General features: G+C 61.8%; 1 protein-coding gene across 5 annotated transcripts; it reads left to right on the top strand.

The window, feature by feature from the left end:
* Positions 1–902: 902 nt before the first annotated feature.
* EFNA3 (ephrin A3) lies at positions 903–13,514 on the top strand. Of its 5 annotated transcripts, none has more exons than XM_036343385.1 (6): positions 904–1,122; positions 6,956–7,245; positions 7,656–7,721; positions 7,910–7,987; positions 8,216–8,304; positions 13,299–13,511. In XM_036343385.1, the coding sequence occupies exons 1-6, from the start codon at positions 989–991 to the stop codon at positions 13,326–13,328; spliced, it is 687 nt and encodes a 228-aa protein (XP_036199278.1). In that variant the 5' UTR covers positions 904–988; the 3' UTR covers positions 13,329–13,511. The 5 variants fall into 5 exon arrangements, with proteins under 5 accessions (XP_036199280.1, XP_036199281.1, XP_036199278.1 ...); XM_036343386.1 differs by lacking the exon at positions 13,299–13,511 and adding an exon at positions 11,633–11,668; XM_036343387.1 differs by lacking the exon at positions 7,910–7,987 and having other exon boundaries at positions 903–1,122; positions 13,299–13,514.
* The last annotated feature ends 537 nt before the right edge of the window (positions 13,515–14,051 follow it).

The raw sequence follows: 14,051 nt of genomic DNA, 5'->3' as shown, positions 1-14,051 counted from the left end.
TGGGTGTCTGCTTTTTCCTGACTGTGTGTGTGTGTAATGTCGTGCTTGGGTGTCCCTGTAGGACAATGACTGTGGTGAGAGCTGGGACCCAGGGTGCTCTGCCCTCTTGTCAGTGTTGATGAGAGTAGGCCTGAGAATACCTGAGGACATCCCTGCACTGGGAGGGGGCCTGCCAGAGTATGTGAGGATGTGTGTGTGTATGTGTGTGTGTGTGTGTGTGTGTGTGTGTGTGTCCGTGTCCGTCCCAGGAAAGCCTGGTTTGCTCCAGCTGACTCTCCTCCTCCACCTTGGCCCTGGAATGCCGGGCCCTCCCTCCCAGCACCCAGGACTGACATTGTTGGGGGCTGAGCGCCTCTACCCCACCCCCACGAAAAATAAGCCTCCTGCTCAGGTGGGAGCTTCAGGTCAGCAGCTACCAGGTGTTGGTGCCAGCTGAGGGCTTGTCCACACCCTCTAGGCCACCACCATCACTGTCCGTCCCCCCCCCCGCCCCCCCCCCCCGCCCGCGACTCTCCATTCACAGGGGAAGAGGGGCAATGGAAGGAACAGGGGGCCAGACCGTTCAAAAAGGAGGGGGGGTGTAGTGCTACTGATGAAGAGGTCCTGGATCCCCGCCTTCTTTTCAAGTCTCTACCCCATCCCAGAAATTAATGTGCTTGATCCAGATGGCGATCCCTGTCTTGGGAACTGCAGACTAGGGAGCAGAAAACCTAGGACCAGCGGTAGCAAATTAAACCGCGGAGGGAGAGGCGAGGAGCGCGCGGGTTGCACGGCTCCAACCTCCCACGCGCCGCGCACTCCGGGCCCACACGGCGCGGGGCCGGCGGGAGCGCGCCCAGGGCGGGGCTTCGGGAGCGCGCCCGGGCGGAGGGAAGGCGGGGGGCGTGGCCTACGGCTCCTGGGCCGGCGGCCGCGGCAGCGGGGAGCTGGGAAGCCAGAAGCCCGGAGCGCGGGGCTCAGTCGGGGGGCGGCGGCGGCGGCTCGGGGGATGGCGGCGGCTGCGCTGCTGCTGCTGCTGCTGTTGCTGCTCGTGCCGGTGCCGCTGCTGCCGCTGCTGGCCCCGGGCCCCGGGGGGGCGCTGGGAAACCGGCACACGGTGTACTGGAACAGCTCCAACCAGCAGTGAGTCCGGGGCCGGGAGCTCGTGCGTCCCGCGTCGGCGGAGGGGAAGCGGGTGGGCGCGGGAGTCCTGCGGGAGCCGAGGTGGGAGTCCTGCGGGAGCACAGCTGGGTGCTGGGAGGCGGCGGAGAGGGGGGCACGCTCTGTGGGCGCCTGTGAAACTCGGGGGGCGTCTGAGTGAGCAGGGCTCGGCCGTCCAGAGGAGGCTGCTCGGGGACCCCCACCCCACCTTGGCTTTTCTCCACCCCCCACCCCACAGTGCCCCCCGCGTCACTGCCTTCGCCGGGCTGGGGTTGGGGAGCACCCGTGTGCCGGGGGTAGGCCGTCCGTTTTTGGTGGGGGGCAGGGATGACCTGTTTTCAGCGGTGCGCGTTTCCAGGGGTTCTGTCTCGGACTCCTGCTTTGAGAAGTGGGGCCCGGAGCCGGGGCAGGGCGTCCGGCTGAGACCTCCCCGGAACCAAGGCGGAGGGGCGGCCGGGTGGTGTGGCTCAGCCCGGCCGGGTGAGCTGGGGCTGGGTCTCAGCGTCGGGGGGCACCGGGGCGCCGGTTGGCGAGGATGGGGACGTGGGGTCGCGGTGAGAGGGAAGGCAGCGGGGGGATGGCTTGTCACACGCGCGCGCGCGCACACACCCGGGCCGGGATGGCGTGTGGCTCCGAGTGTGAGCGGGCGTGCGCGGCTGTCAGGGTGCGTGTTTGTCTGGGTGTGTGATTTGTGTGTCTGCGTCGGCGTTCGGTGAGGGTGGGAGCGGGCGGCCGGCCGAGGCGGGGGCTGCGGTCGCCGTCCGCGTGGCCGGCCACGTCTGGGCTCGGGGGCTGTCGGCGCCGCCGCGGTCGGGGCGGGTGTCGGGGCGGCCCTGTGGTTTCCCGGGCGCGTGGCGCGGCGGCGGGGTGCCGGCCGGTGCCGGTGCGGGGCCAGGTTCTCTCTGCTCAGTCCTGGCTGCCCTTGTCTTCTCCTCCCGCCGAGCCGCTGTGTGCATCACCCCGAGTGTGTCTGTGTGTTGGGGGGATCCCTGGGGACGCGGGGGTCACTGTCACACCTGCCCAGGCGGCGGCACTGCCTCTGGCTCCCACCCCGGAGGCGGGTGCCGGCAGGCCGGCAGGACCGGCGGCTGCGACCCCAGGCTCCCGGGGGAGGGGCTGCCGCTCGCCGCTCAGCTCTTTGTTGTTTGGGGCTCCGCGCCTCCCCCTCTCTCCCACCTCGCGCCCGAGTGTCAGACTGGGGGTGGGGACGAGCCCACGGCGCCCCCCTCCTGCTTCCCATGGAAACCTCCCGGTGGGGGTGCGGCCCCTCCCCCGCGGCGTGGAACTCGGAGAACTCCGGGGGTGCTGGGGGCCTACTCCCCGGTTCCATGAGCGTGTCCCCCTCCCCCAGACCCACACGTCCGCCCTCTGCCCGGCCGGAGTCTGGCCGGGAGTGGAGAGCTTCAGGTGAGGGCCCGGGCTCCCCGCCGCCTCGGCATCCCCAGCTTCTCCGCGGAAGCCGGAGCCGGGGGGATGCGGAAGGCGGGGGGAGGGAGAGGGTGCGGGCGGGGGGTGGTGTTGATCGGGCTCCCCTCCCCGCATACACCTGGGCTCAGGTGAAAGCCGCGGGAGGGGACGGGACCCGGGCTCGGCAGCCGCCTCTCTGCCTTTGCCGCTCCCCGCAGGTCTGGGCCGGCAGCGGTGGGAGGGGTGCACTCCGGCCGGAGGCCGCCGCCACCCCCGCCTCACATCCTCGGCCTTTGTTGCCGCTGCGCCCGGGCTCCCCGGCTCCCTCACTGCGGCAGCCGCGGCCCCATAAATCGTGAGAGCGACGTGCTCCGGAGCCGGGAGCGGAGAGGCCGGGGAGCGGGGGGCGGGGCCGGCCGAGCCACAGGCTCCCGCGCCCCTGCCCCGGTCACGTGAGCGCGGCTGCCGGCTCCCACCCCGTCGCAGGCGGAGGGTCTCTGCCCCCTGGGGTCACGTGGAGGGGGTCTGGCGACCCCTCCTCCTGGGGTCACGTGGGAGGGTGCCGGTGGGACACGTGTGGGGCCTGGTTTGACAGACCTGGGGGCTGCGCCCTCGGTGAGGTCGAGCTCCCGCCGGCGGCCCCCCCACACCACCCCCAGCCCGTCCGCTGGGTCCCCTGGAGGAGTCAGACCCGTTCCCAGCCTAGACCAGAAACTGGGGCTGGGGGGCTGCACCGGGGAGAAGGATGAGTGTGAGGTTCAGGGGCCCCCAGCCTGGAATTGAATGGGCGGGGGGCGGGGGCGCGAACCGAGAGCCGGCTGTCTGCGCCCTGGCCTGTGCCCCGATCTGTACATGCGAGCAGGTGTGCGGTGTCCGCCCTGCGCCAGAAGCCCGGGGACATCCTTCTCCGCTGTCTCCCTCCCCGCCTCTGTCTGACATGTTTCGGTTCTGATCGGCCTTCATCCGTACATTTATTAACAAGTGTTTATTGAGGCTCTGCTGCACCCACGTTGGGCTCTCCTTTCCTCCCTGTCCCTGGCCCTGAGGGCGCCTCGCGCCCCCTCCTTGCCGCTGGTAACCTCCCTCGCGTCCCAGTCTGTCTCTGCCGTGTGGGGGCCCCCCTGGCCCGGCCTCCGCGTCGCTCCGTTCTCCGAGCCTCTGGGTTCTCACGCTCCCCTCTTTCTCTTTCTCGGTTTCAGGCCCCCTCTGTCTCTGTGCCGCACTCCCGTGCCCGGGTTTCTCAGCGGACCCAGTCTCTGTTCATCTCCCCCCGTGGTGGGCGTCTCGCTCGGCTTCCGTGCGTCTCGCTTTCGGCGGGGCTCTCGCGCTTCTCCGCCGCTGCAGATCAATAAACCTTCGCCGCCGCCGCCGCTGTCGCAGGGAGGAGGGGCGGGGATGCGTGGCGCGCGCGAATCCTCTCCGCTCCACGCCGGCCGGCCGTGAGGCTCGGGGCCTGACCCGGCGGGGCGGGAGTTCCGAGGCCCCGTGAGCCAGAAGGGCGTGGGGGTGTCCGTGGGCACCCGCCAACCCGCGAGCGTTCCCGCCACCCCACCCCCACCCCCAGCCGGGCGCGCGGACCCCACGTTGCGCACACGTGGTCTGGCCTCGCCTGCAGGAGCGAGCTGCACGAGGCCTCGGGAGCGCGCGCTGGAGGGGAGGAGACCGGCCGGTGTCTTCACAGCCTTCCTCCACTTCTCAGCTCGGCATTCCCACGTCTAGGGGTGGGGGCAGGGATTGCACAAGATCAGGGCCCTGTAGGGTCTTCCCCCTGCTCCCTGATGGTTTAGACACCCTGTTTTACGCCTCCAAATTGCCCCGCGGGGTGGGGGTAGAGGTTTGCTTCTTCCCGCTCTCCCGCCGCCCACCCAGCAGGTTCTAGCAGACAGAACGCTGAGAGTAGGGCGCACCGGAGGCGGTGAGGGCCAGGAGAGACGAAATAACGGGTGAGGCGCCGCCCCCTCCAGGTGGGGTGAGTGGACACTCGCCTTTATTTGAGAGACGTGGGAGGCTAGTGGGGGATGATGTAAGGAAGAATAGAGAACTGTCTGAAGGGGCAGGTACCACCCAGTCCCCAGATCCCAGCTCGCCCCACCCCCTACCGGGGGCGGGGCTCTGAGCTGGGGAGGTACAGCCCTGGAGGAGGGGTTAGCAGCGAGCTTCTCCGGCCTAGTGTCACCTTCTTCTTCACTCCCAAGACAGGGAGGGTGACAGGTTTAAAGAAAGCGCCCAGGCCAAGCAGGCCCCGGGCCTTCTAGCAGTGTGGCCGGGCTTGCTGGCATCCGGCCCTTCTGCCCCCAGTCGGACAGATTCCGGCTGGGCACAGCCATTCCACAAGTAGGTCTTTTCCTCCCACGTGCCCAGCTTTGGGGGCATTTCAGCCCAACCCTGGGATAGGTAAGAGATGGTTTCTCTTCGTTTGTGGTCACCCAGCAACCCCACTTGAGAAACGGAGGTGCCTATAGGAATAGCTCTGGCTTTGGCTTACTCCCTGCTGGGAAGGGGCACTGAGAAGGCCCCCCAGGGAGCGGCCGCTTCAGAGCAGGGTTGGGAACCCGGGTGAGGCTCAAGGACCCAGGCCCCAGTGTGGCTCTGCAGCTGTTCCAGACGTGGCCCCCTACCACGGGCGGCCTCCTCCTCGAAGCCTTTGGGGCTGGAGATAGAGAGGCAAACCTAGGGTGGCAGCTGGGAGCCAGGCCTGGTCTAACCCGTTTTCCTGCTCCCAGTGCCCCAGGCCAGTACTCCTGCCCACCTGAGTGCCAGGGCCGGGGAGTGGCCTGAGTGACCCATCACCCCCGTGGGAACTGAGTGGGGCTAGTAGCATTCCTGATGACTCAGGGAAGCTGTGCCCATTCTTACTGGGTGCCCGCGCACCAGTGCCCACCTGTCTGCCTTACTGCCAGGCCTGGAAGGGGATGTGTAGGGAAAGAGTGGCACAGGCAAGGCCGAGGAAGTCGGGTAAGGTGGGCAGGGACCCTCCAGGCCCTTCCCCATGCAGAGCCTCCGAACACCTTTCCTAAGAGATCTAATTACTGTTGGTGGAACTGGGAGGTGCCTGTCGACATGGGGAGCCAGTCCCTCCCCTCAGGGAGTTCTCAGGGACTCCTGTGGTTTGACATTTTGCCAAGGATCCGTGCCACCTGTGTCCACCACTCTCCCTCTCGCCGCGAGATGCATGATTCCTACCCCAAGGAAGGGAGGGGAGATTCCTGCCTCCTTCTCTGAGTTTTTCTCTCCACTCATGTTTCTCCATCTCCACATCGACAGTGTTAAGACCAGTGCTTTGATGATGCCTAATAAGGCAGGTGGGGATTACAAGGGACCCAGCATCTGCTTCTCTGTCCCATAGGAGGCTCAGGGAAGTACGAGGAACAGCCATCTTGTCCAGGCACTAGGCCCACGGCTCTGCCCAGCATCTTTAAGGGACAGTGGTGCCCAGGTTGAGGACGGAGGGAGATGTATAGATACGAAAGTTTGGGCTGGTTGGTATGATACCATGTGGGGCCTCGATACTGAGCTCTCTAACTCCCTGATGTGTTGTCACACGGGGGGCCTAATGCCCATGGCCTCAGGGTGGAGGTCAGTGGGACTCAAGGTACAGAGACCAGTGTTACTGTAGAGAAAGCATGTATGTGTGTGTGTGTGTGTGTGTGTGTGTGTGTGTGCGCGCGCGCGCGTGTGAGAGAGAGAGAGAGAGAGAGAGAGAGAGAGAGAGCAGGGAAGGAGTTTGAGGTTGCGGAGGTCAACCAATCCTGGAGTGCAAGTTCAGCACACATACAACCGAGCCTTTCCATGTGTCTGCCGCCGGTGAGTGGGTGGTAGACATGTGTGTGTGTGCCCTAGAACTCTGCATGTACATGCATGAAGCCTGCATACATGCTCGTGTGAGGGCAGGTCCTATGGGACTGGCCTTGGCGTTGGACCGGCAGCCGCGGGAAAGCATGTGGGGAGATGGGATGGAGGCGCTGATCTGTCCGAAGGGGTTCCTCCCACTGTCACTATTCTCCCTGCCTCCATCCCCCGCCCCGCTGGTGAAGTATGGGGAGTGGAAGGAGGAAATCCGGGTCTGGGTCTGGGGATCGGAATCGCACGGGCCTGCGCCGTTTCTGTGGTAACCAAGCCGGCGTTCCCTACTTCCCTCCACCTTTCTCCCCGCCTCCTTTCCTCGGAGGCCGGCGGGGCTTCCCTGCGCCTTTTCTGCCCTCTGGTGGCCACAGGAGGACAGAACCAGAAACGGGCCGGAAGTGTAGCGCGGGCCCTGGCGGCACCGGGTCCTGGGGAAGGCAGGGACCGGGGGAGGGGGCTCCGAGGAGCCGGGAAGCTCGAGGACTCTGGGGAAGGGTGCAGTGGAGAGAGGGCGGCCTGGCGCTGCTTCTCTCTGACCCGCTGCCGGCTCCCCGGTCCCCCGCAGCCTGCGGCGAGAGGGCTACACGGTGCAGGTCAACGTGAACGACTACCTGGACATCTACTGCCCGCACTACAACAGCTCGGGGCCGGGCGGCGGGGCGGAGCAGTACGTGCTGTACATGGTGAGCCGCGCCGGCTACCGCTCCTGCAACGCCAGCCAGGGCTTCAAGCGCTGGGAGTGCAACCGGCCGCACGCGTCCCACAGCCCCATCAAGTTCTCGGAGAAGTTCCAGCGCTACAGCGCCTTCTCTCTGGGCTACGAGTTCCACGCCGGCCACGAGTACTACTACATCTGTGAGTGCGCCGGTCCCGGGCGGGCGGGCGGGCGGGCGGGCGGGCGTCCGGTCGCTGGGCGTGATCCCCGATCTGGGGCTGGGGACGGGGCCTCGGGATCTCCGTTCCCAGACAGTGCAGTGAGGCTGGGAGTGTTTGGTGCGTCCTCGGTGTGGGTCGGAGCCACTTTCTGTGCCCAACATTCCAGGGGTGGGACCTCAGGGGTCCGGGTTACTTGAGGTCCAGGAACCGAGGGGCTGCTGACGCTGACAGCTGAGCCTCGTGACCAGTGTCCATGGTGACCGGGAGCTACGGGAGGACACTCCCCAGGAGGGGCAGGGCGGGGCAGGGAGGGGCGAGAGGGCGAGTTTCTGAGTGAGGGCACGAGGTGCAAACCGGGAAAGGGCGCTCAGGCTCCGTGTCCTCCCCAGCCACGCCCACCCACAACCTGCACTGGAAGTGTCTGAGGATGAAGGTGTTCGTCTGCTGCGCCTCCAGTGAGTATAAGCGGCTCCCAGCCGCCACCCCATCCTCAGCTCCCCTGCTTTGGGGCTCCCCTGGCTTCCTGGGGATGAGGGCGGAGGGCACAGGAGAGGGGGACTCGCTCCCCAGCTGTAGCAGGGGGAGGGGATCCCTGGCCCTGACTCTCCCCTCCTCTTTCCCCACCCAACACCCTACCCCGCAGCATCGCATTCCGGGGAGAAGCCGGTCCCCACTCTCCCCCAGTTCACCATGGGCCCCAATGTGAAGATCAACGTGCTGGGTGAGTTCGCAGCGCCCTCTGGTGGCCACTGCTGGAACCGCAGTCCCCTCCCCGGTGCCTGCTCACCTCGCATGACTTCCCCCTGGGGACACCCATCCCTCCTACCACCGTGGGTGGTCACGTCCCCTGCTCCCCTCCTGCTGCTGCTGCTGCCGCCGCCGCTGCCGCGTGCCCCCGCCTCGGCGCGCAGCCCAGCCCTTATCTGTCTGTCTCTTCATCTCTCCACAGAAGACTTTGAGGGAGAGAACCCCCAGGTGCCCAAGCTTGAGAAGAGCATCAGCGGGACCAGCCCCAAGCGGGAACACCTGCCCCTCGCGGTGGGCATCGCCTTCTTCCTCATGACACTCTTGGCCTCCTAGCTCTGCTCCCTCCCTTGATGGGGGCGATGGGGCGGGGGCGGCCCAGATAGGGAGACTTTGGCCTCTCCAAGGGAAGCCTAGCCCAGAGGCCGAGACCCTCCTCCAGTGGCTGAAAGTGGGGTCTGCACCATACATCTGTGCCCATCCCTCTGCCCCCTCCCTCCACGTGTCACTGTAGTGGACCAGGCACAGGGAGGCCATGGGTCCCAGTGGCCTTATGGCTTGGGTAATGTTTGGTACCAAACTGGGGGGCCATAAAAGGTAGTGCTCAGGACTCCCTGACCCCTGGTGCCCTCCTCTTTTGTCCCCCCAGAGAGACAAATATGCCCCAAAGAGAGCAAACTGAAGCGTGGGAGACACCCCCACCCCTCTCTTCCAGGGGCAGAACACAGGGAGGGGACTCGATGGGCGAGGGGGTGGCTTCACCCGCTGCCCCCTTAACCCTGTTTACAGCAATAAGCATGTCCTCCTCCCCCCTCCCCACTCCCACCCCCAGGATTGTGGTTTGGATGGAATCCAAGTTTACAAGTAGACACCCCTGGGGGGGGTGGGCAGTGGAAAAGGGTGACAAGGGGTGGGCACTGGGGTGCCAGGCAGGCATGTACAGCTCTATATCTCTATATATATGTACAGACAGAGTCCCTCCCCTCACCCCCCTGACCTTCCTTGACTTCCCCTTCCAACCCCAGACCCCTTCCCCACCAGGCTAGGCCCCCCACTGGGGGACCCCCTGGCCCCTCTTGTGTCTTCTGTGAAGACAAGACCTATGCAACGCACAGACACTTTTGGAGACCGTGAGACAACAACGCCCTCCCCCTCCAGCCCTGAGCCAGGACCCAGCTCCCAGGACCTTACTCTGTCCATCCTCTGTGGTCCCCACCCACCCTCCTGGGCCTTTTTCAAGTGCTTTGGCTGTGACTTTCATACTCTTGCTCTTAGTCTAAAAAAATAAACTGGAGATAAAAATAAGTGTGTGTGACTTCCAGGGCTCATGAGCCTTCTGTACACTAGACACAGGGCCTTTGTGGGGGAGGGTATTGTAGGGCCAACGGGACCACTGCTCACCGTGTTCTAGAACTTACCTTGAGGAGGCAGCTCTGTGCGGAAGGAGCAACAGGGGCTGCCCAGCTGGGCCTGGGTGACTCTGGGCAACGTCTGTGAGCCTCAGGTATGAGAAAATCCTGGGTACAGCCCTGGCCGGGTAGCTCCATTGTTAGATGCACCATGCTTTCGGGTTCAGTCCCCCGTCAGGGGACATACAAGAACCAACCAATGAATTCATTAAGTGGAACAACAAATCTATGTTTCTTAAGAAAAAAAAATCCATTAAAAATTAAAGAAAACCTGGGTTATAATACATCTCTCTCCGGGTTAGTGTAAGGATTAAATGCAGGAGTATCAGGCTCAATCAATGACGAATTTCTCCTTTCCACTTCAGGGTGTGAACCTAGATAGGAAGGAAATTATATCTTTATTTTTACTCACCTGTAGCTAAAATTTAACCTTCCCTTATGTACTCGGGCAACAAGCCACAATAGTTAACAGTGCCTGTGACTTCATAACCAACAGAAATCATAGATGTTTTCCGACTGCATTATAGTTTTTGGAGATATCTCAAAATAGCATTTACTCTCCACACTACTTTGAAATGACAAGGTAGTTAGTTATTAGACCTTCCTTGTTTTTCCCGTGTTAATAAAAACCTATATATTACTATGCCAAAACAAGTAAATGCTTTGATAACTGTTTCAATATAATTGGTTTCCTTTGTAAATTTATTTTATTTGTTTAAGATGTTGTGGCCAAAGGGCTGAGAGTTTGCTGGTGCTGGGGCCGCATGCGCCTGGCAGCCTGTGAGTGAGGACAGGAGGGGCGGGGGAAGAAGCCCACGGCTGCTTCTGAGGCGCTGCTGCCCTGCCCAGGCTGCGTGAGGCCCGGTGTACGGGTGGGCACTGCGTGGGACGTGCTGATAGGGACCAACGTCTCTCGAGCCTTTGCTTGCCCAGCTGGCCCAGGGAGAGGGGGTGCCTTTTCCTCAGTGCCAAGCTGTGCACCCTGGGGACTCCATCTCAACCAGGCTCTCTAATTGTCACTGTGTGGGTCCTGGGTGAGTGCCCTCCTGGGTGCCCCTGGGGCTCTTGCCAGCAGCATTGTGGGAGTCCCTGGGCACAGGCCCTGTGTCTCTCCTCCTCTGTACTCATAGGAAATTAGATTTCAGCCGTGCCCTGGAGGGTGAGTAGGTCTCCCACGGGCAGAGCAGAGAGGAGTGAGGATGGGAGGACAGATGGGGAAAGAACCAGGGCCAGCCAGTGCACCAGATGAGACAAGGCAGCAAAGGGAGGCCCATTCGTCCCATTGATGGTGGGCATTGGGGGGGCACCTGCTGAGCGCAGGCTCTATGCTGGGTGGTGGGGACACAGAGAAGAGGGTCTCTACCCTCGAATGCACTCATCATTGAGCGTGTGCTGATAGGGTGGAGTAACACACGTGTGACCGTGTGACCAGGGACAGCGTGGTGAAATGCCAGGAGGTGGCGGGACATGAGGAAAAGCACACTCTCACCTGGGGACACGGGGAGGAGGCTGCCAGGAGGAGGCGGCACACGCAGCTGGAGCCCCACAGGGTAGAGTCTTGAGGGCCTGAAGGCTGAGGAGGGGGGTTTGTCCCATGAAGGAGCCACAGCAGTGGGCCTAGGCTGCAGGCTCCCTTGATCCCAGGGCCTCGGGGGACAGAGTGTGGCTGGCTGAGAGGGGAGGGCCTAGTGGATTCAAACTCCAGGAACGGGAAGACTGGGCAAAGGCAGGCACCTGCAGTCAGGAACGTGGACGAGCCGCTCCCATTTACTGAGCACCTATGTGCCAGGCGGTGAGCAGCGTGCCCTCGGGAGCCTGACCACCCCAAAGCACAGAGGGGAAAACGGAGGTCAGGGGCTGTGTCCCTTGCTGGGGTCACACGTCCTGTAAGCTGGCATGCAGCGTGGGTCTGCCTGTCGCCGGGCGTGGAACCTGCACCCACACCTGCAACCCTTTCCCACAATCCCCGCTGCCTCCTCCCCCCTCCAGCAAAGCTACTCAGAGTTTCGGGGGAAGGACATCACAGGACCTCAGATAGGGGTTAGGCGAGCTGATCTGAACCCCACATTCTAGATGGGAAAACCGGGGCTCATTCGGAGCAAGTGATTTGCCTGCGTCACTCAGACGTTCGTGGCAGAGCCAGGACTGGGACGCGGGGTCATGACCCCCACCTTTTTTTTTTTTTTTTTTCATCCTGTGATGCACCTTCCCAGGAACCTGGGGCTGATGTCTGAAACTTCACCGTTAAGGAGGAGGCACCACCTGCCTGAGATCCCTGTTCATTTGCCGTGAGGCTGGGGCTCAGGAAGCTCGGGTCCTGCTGGGATCTCCCCTCAGACAAGGCTTCAGGCCTCAGAGCACGAAGGCCAGTGAGGTGAGGGGAGCATTTCGATAGACAGACTGGGGTGAGGGGTCAGCACGTGGGTAGACAGAGACCAGTGACCTTGAGCCCTGGCACAGGGCCTGCCTTGTGGAACCAAGGTCTGCACAGCCCAGTGTCCTGGCCAAGGCAGACGTGAGATGACACCAGTGGCAGGGCCTGGGGGTGAGGGGAGGGTAAGGCAGGGCCCACAGTGCAGACTCAGTGCCTAGTGACGATAGGCCAGGGCAGGGGGATAGACCAGAACAAAACAGAATAGCACTGGCTGTGTGGCTGAGTGGGATATCGCAGGGAGGGAGGCAGATGGTGACAGGACAGGACAGGACAGGGAAGGGAAAGGCCAGGCCCGGCCACCTCCTTCCTGCTCCCATACACCTGAGCCAGGTGCCCTGAGAGTGCGCTGATGCCGGGTGGTATCCCAGCGCCTGGGCACTTTGTGGTTGTGCTGTCCCCACCCGGAAGCCCAGGGCCCTCAGGCAAGGGAAGGTCAGTGAGCTGTGCCCCAGGAAGGCCTCCTGCCCACCCTGAGCAGGCCCGTCCTCCTCCTTGTGTCTCCTCTGGCCGCCTCCACAAGGGCCTCATAGCAACACAGGCTGGTACTCCCAGAGGCTTTCACAGGGACCCCGTCCCCCTGCTGCCCTCCCCAGGGTAAAAAAACAACAGCAACGCCCTAGCTGGTTTGGCTCAGTGGATGCGGTGTCAGCCTGCGGACTGAGGGGTCCTAGGTTCGATCCCGGTCGGGGGCATATACCCAGGTTGCGGGCTTGATCCCTAATGGGGGCATGTAGGACGCAGCCAATCAATGATTCTCCTCATTGATGTTTCTATCTCTCTCTCCCTTCCTCTCTAAAATCAATAAAAATACATTTTTTTAAAAAACAGCAACAACAAACACCGAGCACAGATGTTGGCTTGAGGAGTCAGGCTCAGAACCAGGCCCTCCCCTTCCGGGGGAGGCCACCCTAGCCTTGCCGTGGGTGGGGGAAAAGAGCAGGGACATCTGCATTTCAGTTTGGGTTCAAGCCTTGTCCCCTGGGCTGGGGGTGCGGACAAAAGAAAAGGGGTTCCATGGGAAGTAACTTCACAGGGCCATGTGATCTAAACTTCTAACTGGGCAGTTCGAGGTAGGTAGTCATGCCCCAGGCATATAAGTTCTTTTTTAAAAAATTATTTGTTTCCATCACATATAACTTCTTTAGTAAATGGTTTATCTCTGCCTTAAGCAAGCCCTGTCCATTGCTCTCGTGTATCTAGGTTAACACACCTTTGAAATAAGCCATAACCACCCTCAAGAGAGCGGATAATCTTGTTAAGCACCCTGTAATCCAATCCCCACCTTGCCTTCCCCACCTCCGTGTACTCTTTCTCATGTTTCCTCCTCACCCTTACACGCATAAAAGAAGTTTCAAAACTATTATTCTCGGGAGCCTTCGAGAGCTTGCTCCCTGGTATATGTCTTCAGTTTGACGCAAGCAAACTCTGATAAAAATTCTCCACAGGACTGGAGATTGGTCGAGATGACGGTGTAGGTAGATGCAGTATTCGCCCCCTCCCACAGCCACATCACAATTACCACGGAAATACAGAACCACCATCGTCCAGAACCACCTGGAATCTGGCTGAATGGAAGTCCTACAACCAGGGAATTAAAGAAGAAGCCACATGGAGCCTGGACTGGCTCCCGCACAGCAGCTCTCCCACTGTAGTCGCAGCTGGTCCTCACAGCTGATTGGCCTGGAGGTCGATCCCTCCCAGTGACACCAACAGCAATCAAGGCTCAACTACAGCAGGACAGTACACACAGCCCACACAGAGGCGCACCTGGAGTGCCCAGCTCAGTGACTGGGGAGGCTGAGCCACTGGGCCCTACAGGACAGCTACTACATTAGACCACTCTGCCAAGTCCAGGAAACATGGCAGCTCTACCTACTACAGAAAACAAACACAGAGAAGCAACCAAAATGTGGAGACAAAGAAACATGTCGTAAATGAAAGAACAGAAGAAATCCCCAGAAAAGAAAAAGAACTAAATGAAATGGAAGCAAGCAAACAACCAGATACAGAGTTCAAAACAATGCTGACAAGGATGCTCAAGGAGCTTAGTGAGAACATCAGCAACATAAACAAGGACCCATCAGGAATGAAGGGTACACCACCTGAAATGATATTTTACAGGGAAACAACAGTAGAGTAGAGGACAGTGAGAATCTTATCAGTGATTTGGAAGCAAAAAACACCCAATCAGAACAGCA

Source organism: Myotis myotis, unplaced genomic scaffold (genome assembly GCF_014108235.1).
Source record: "Myotis myotis isolate mMyoMyo1 unplaced genomic scaffold, mMyoMyo1.p scaffold_m19_p_18, whole genome shotgun sequence".
NCBI classification, from domain to species: domain Eukaryota; kingdom Metazoa; phylum Chordata; class Mammalia; order Chiroptera; family Vespertilionidae; genus Myotis; species Myotis myotis.
Note: the sequence above shows the minus strand (reverse complement) of the source record. Positions and strands in the feature narration are given on the sequence as shown.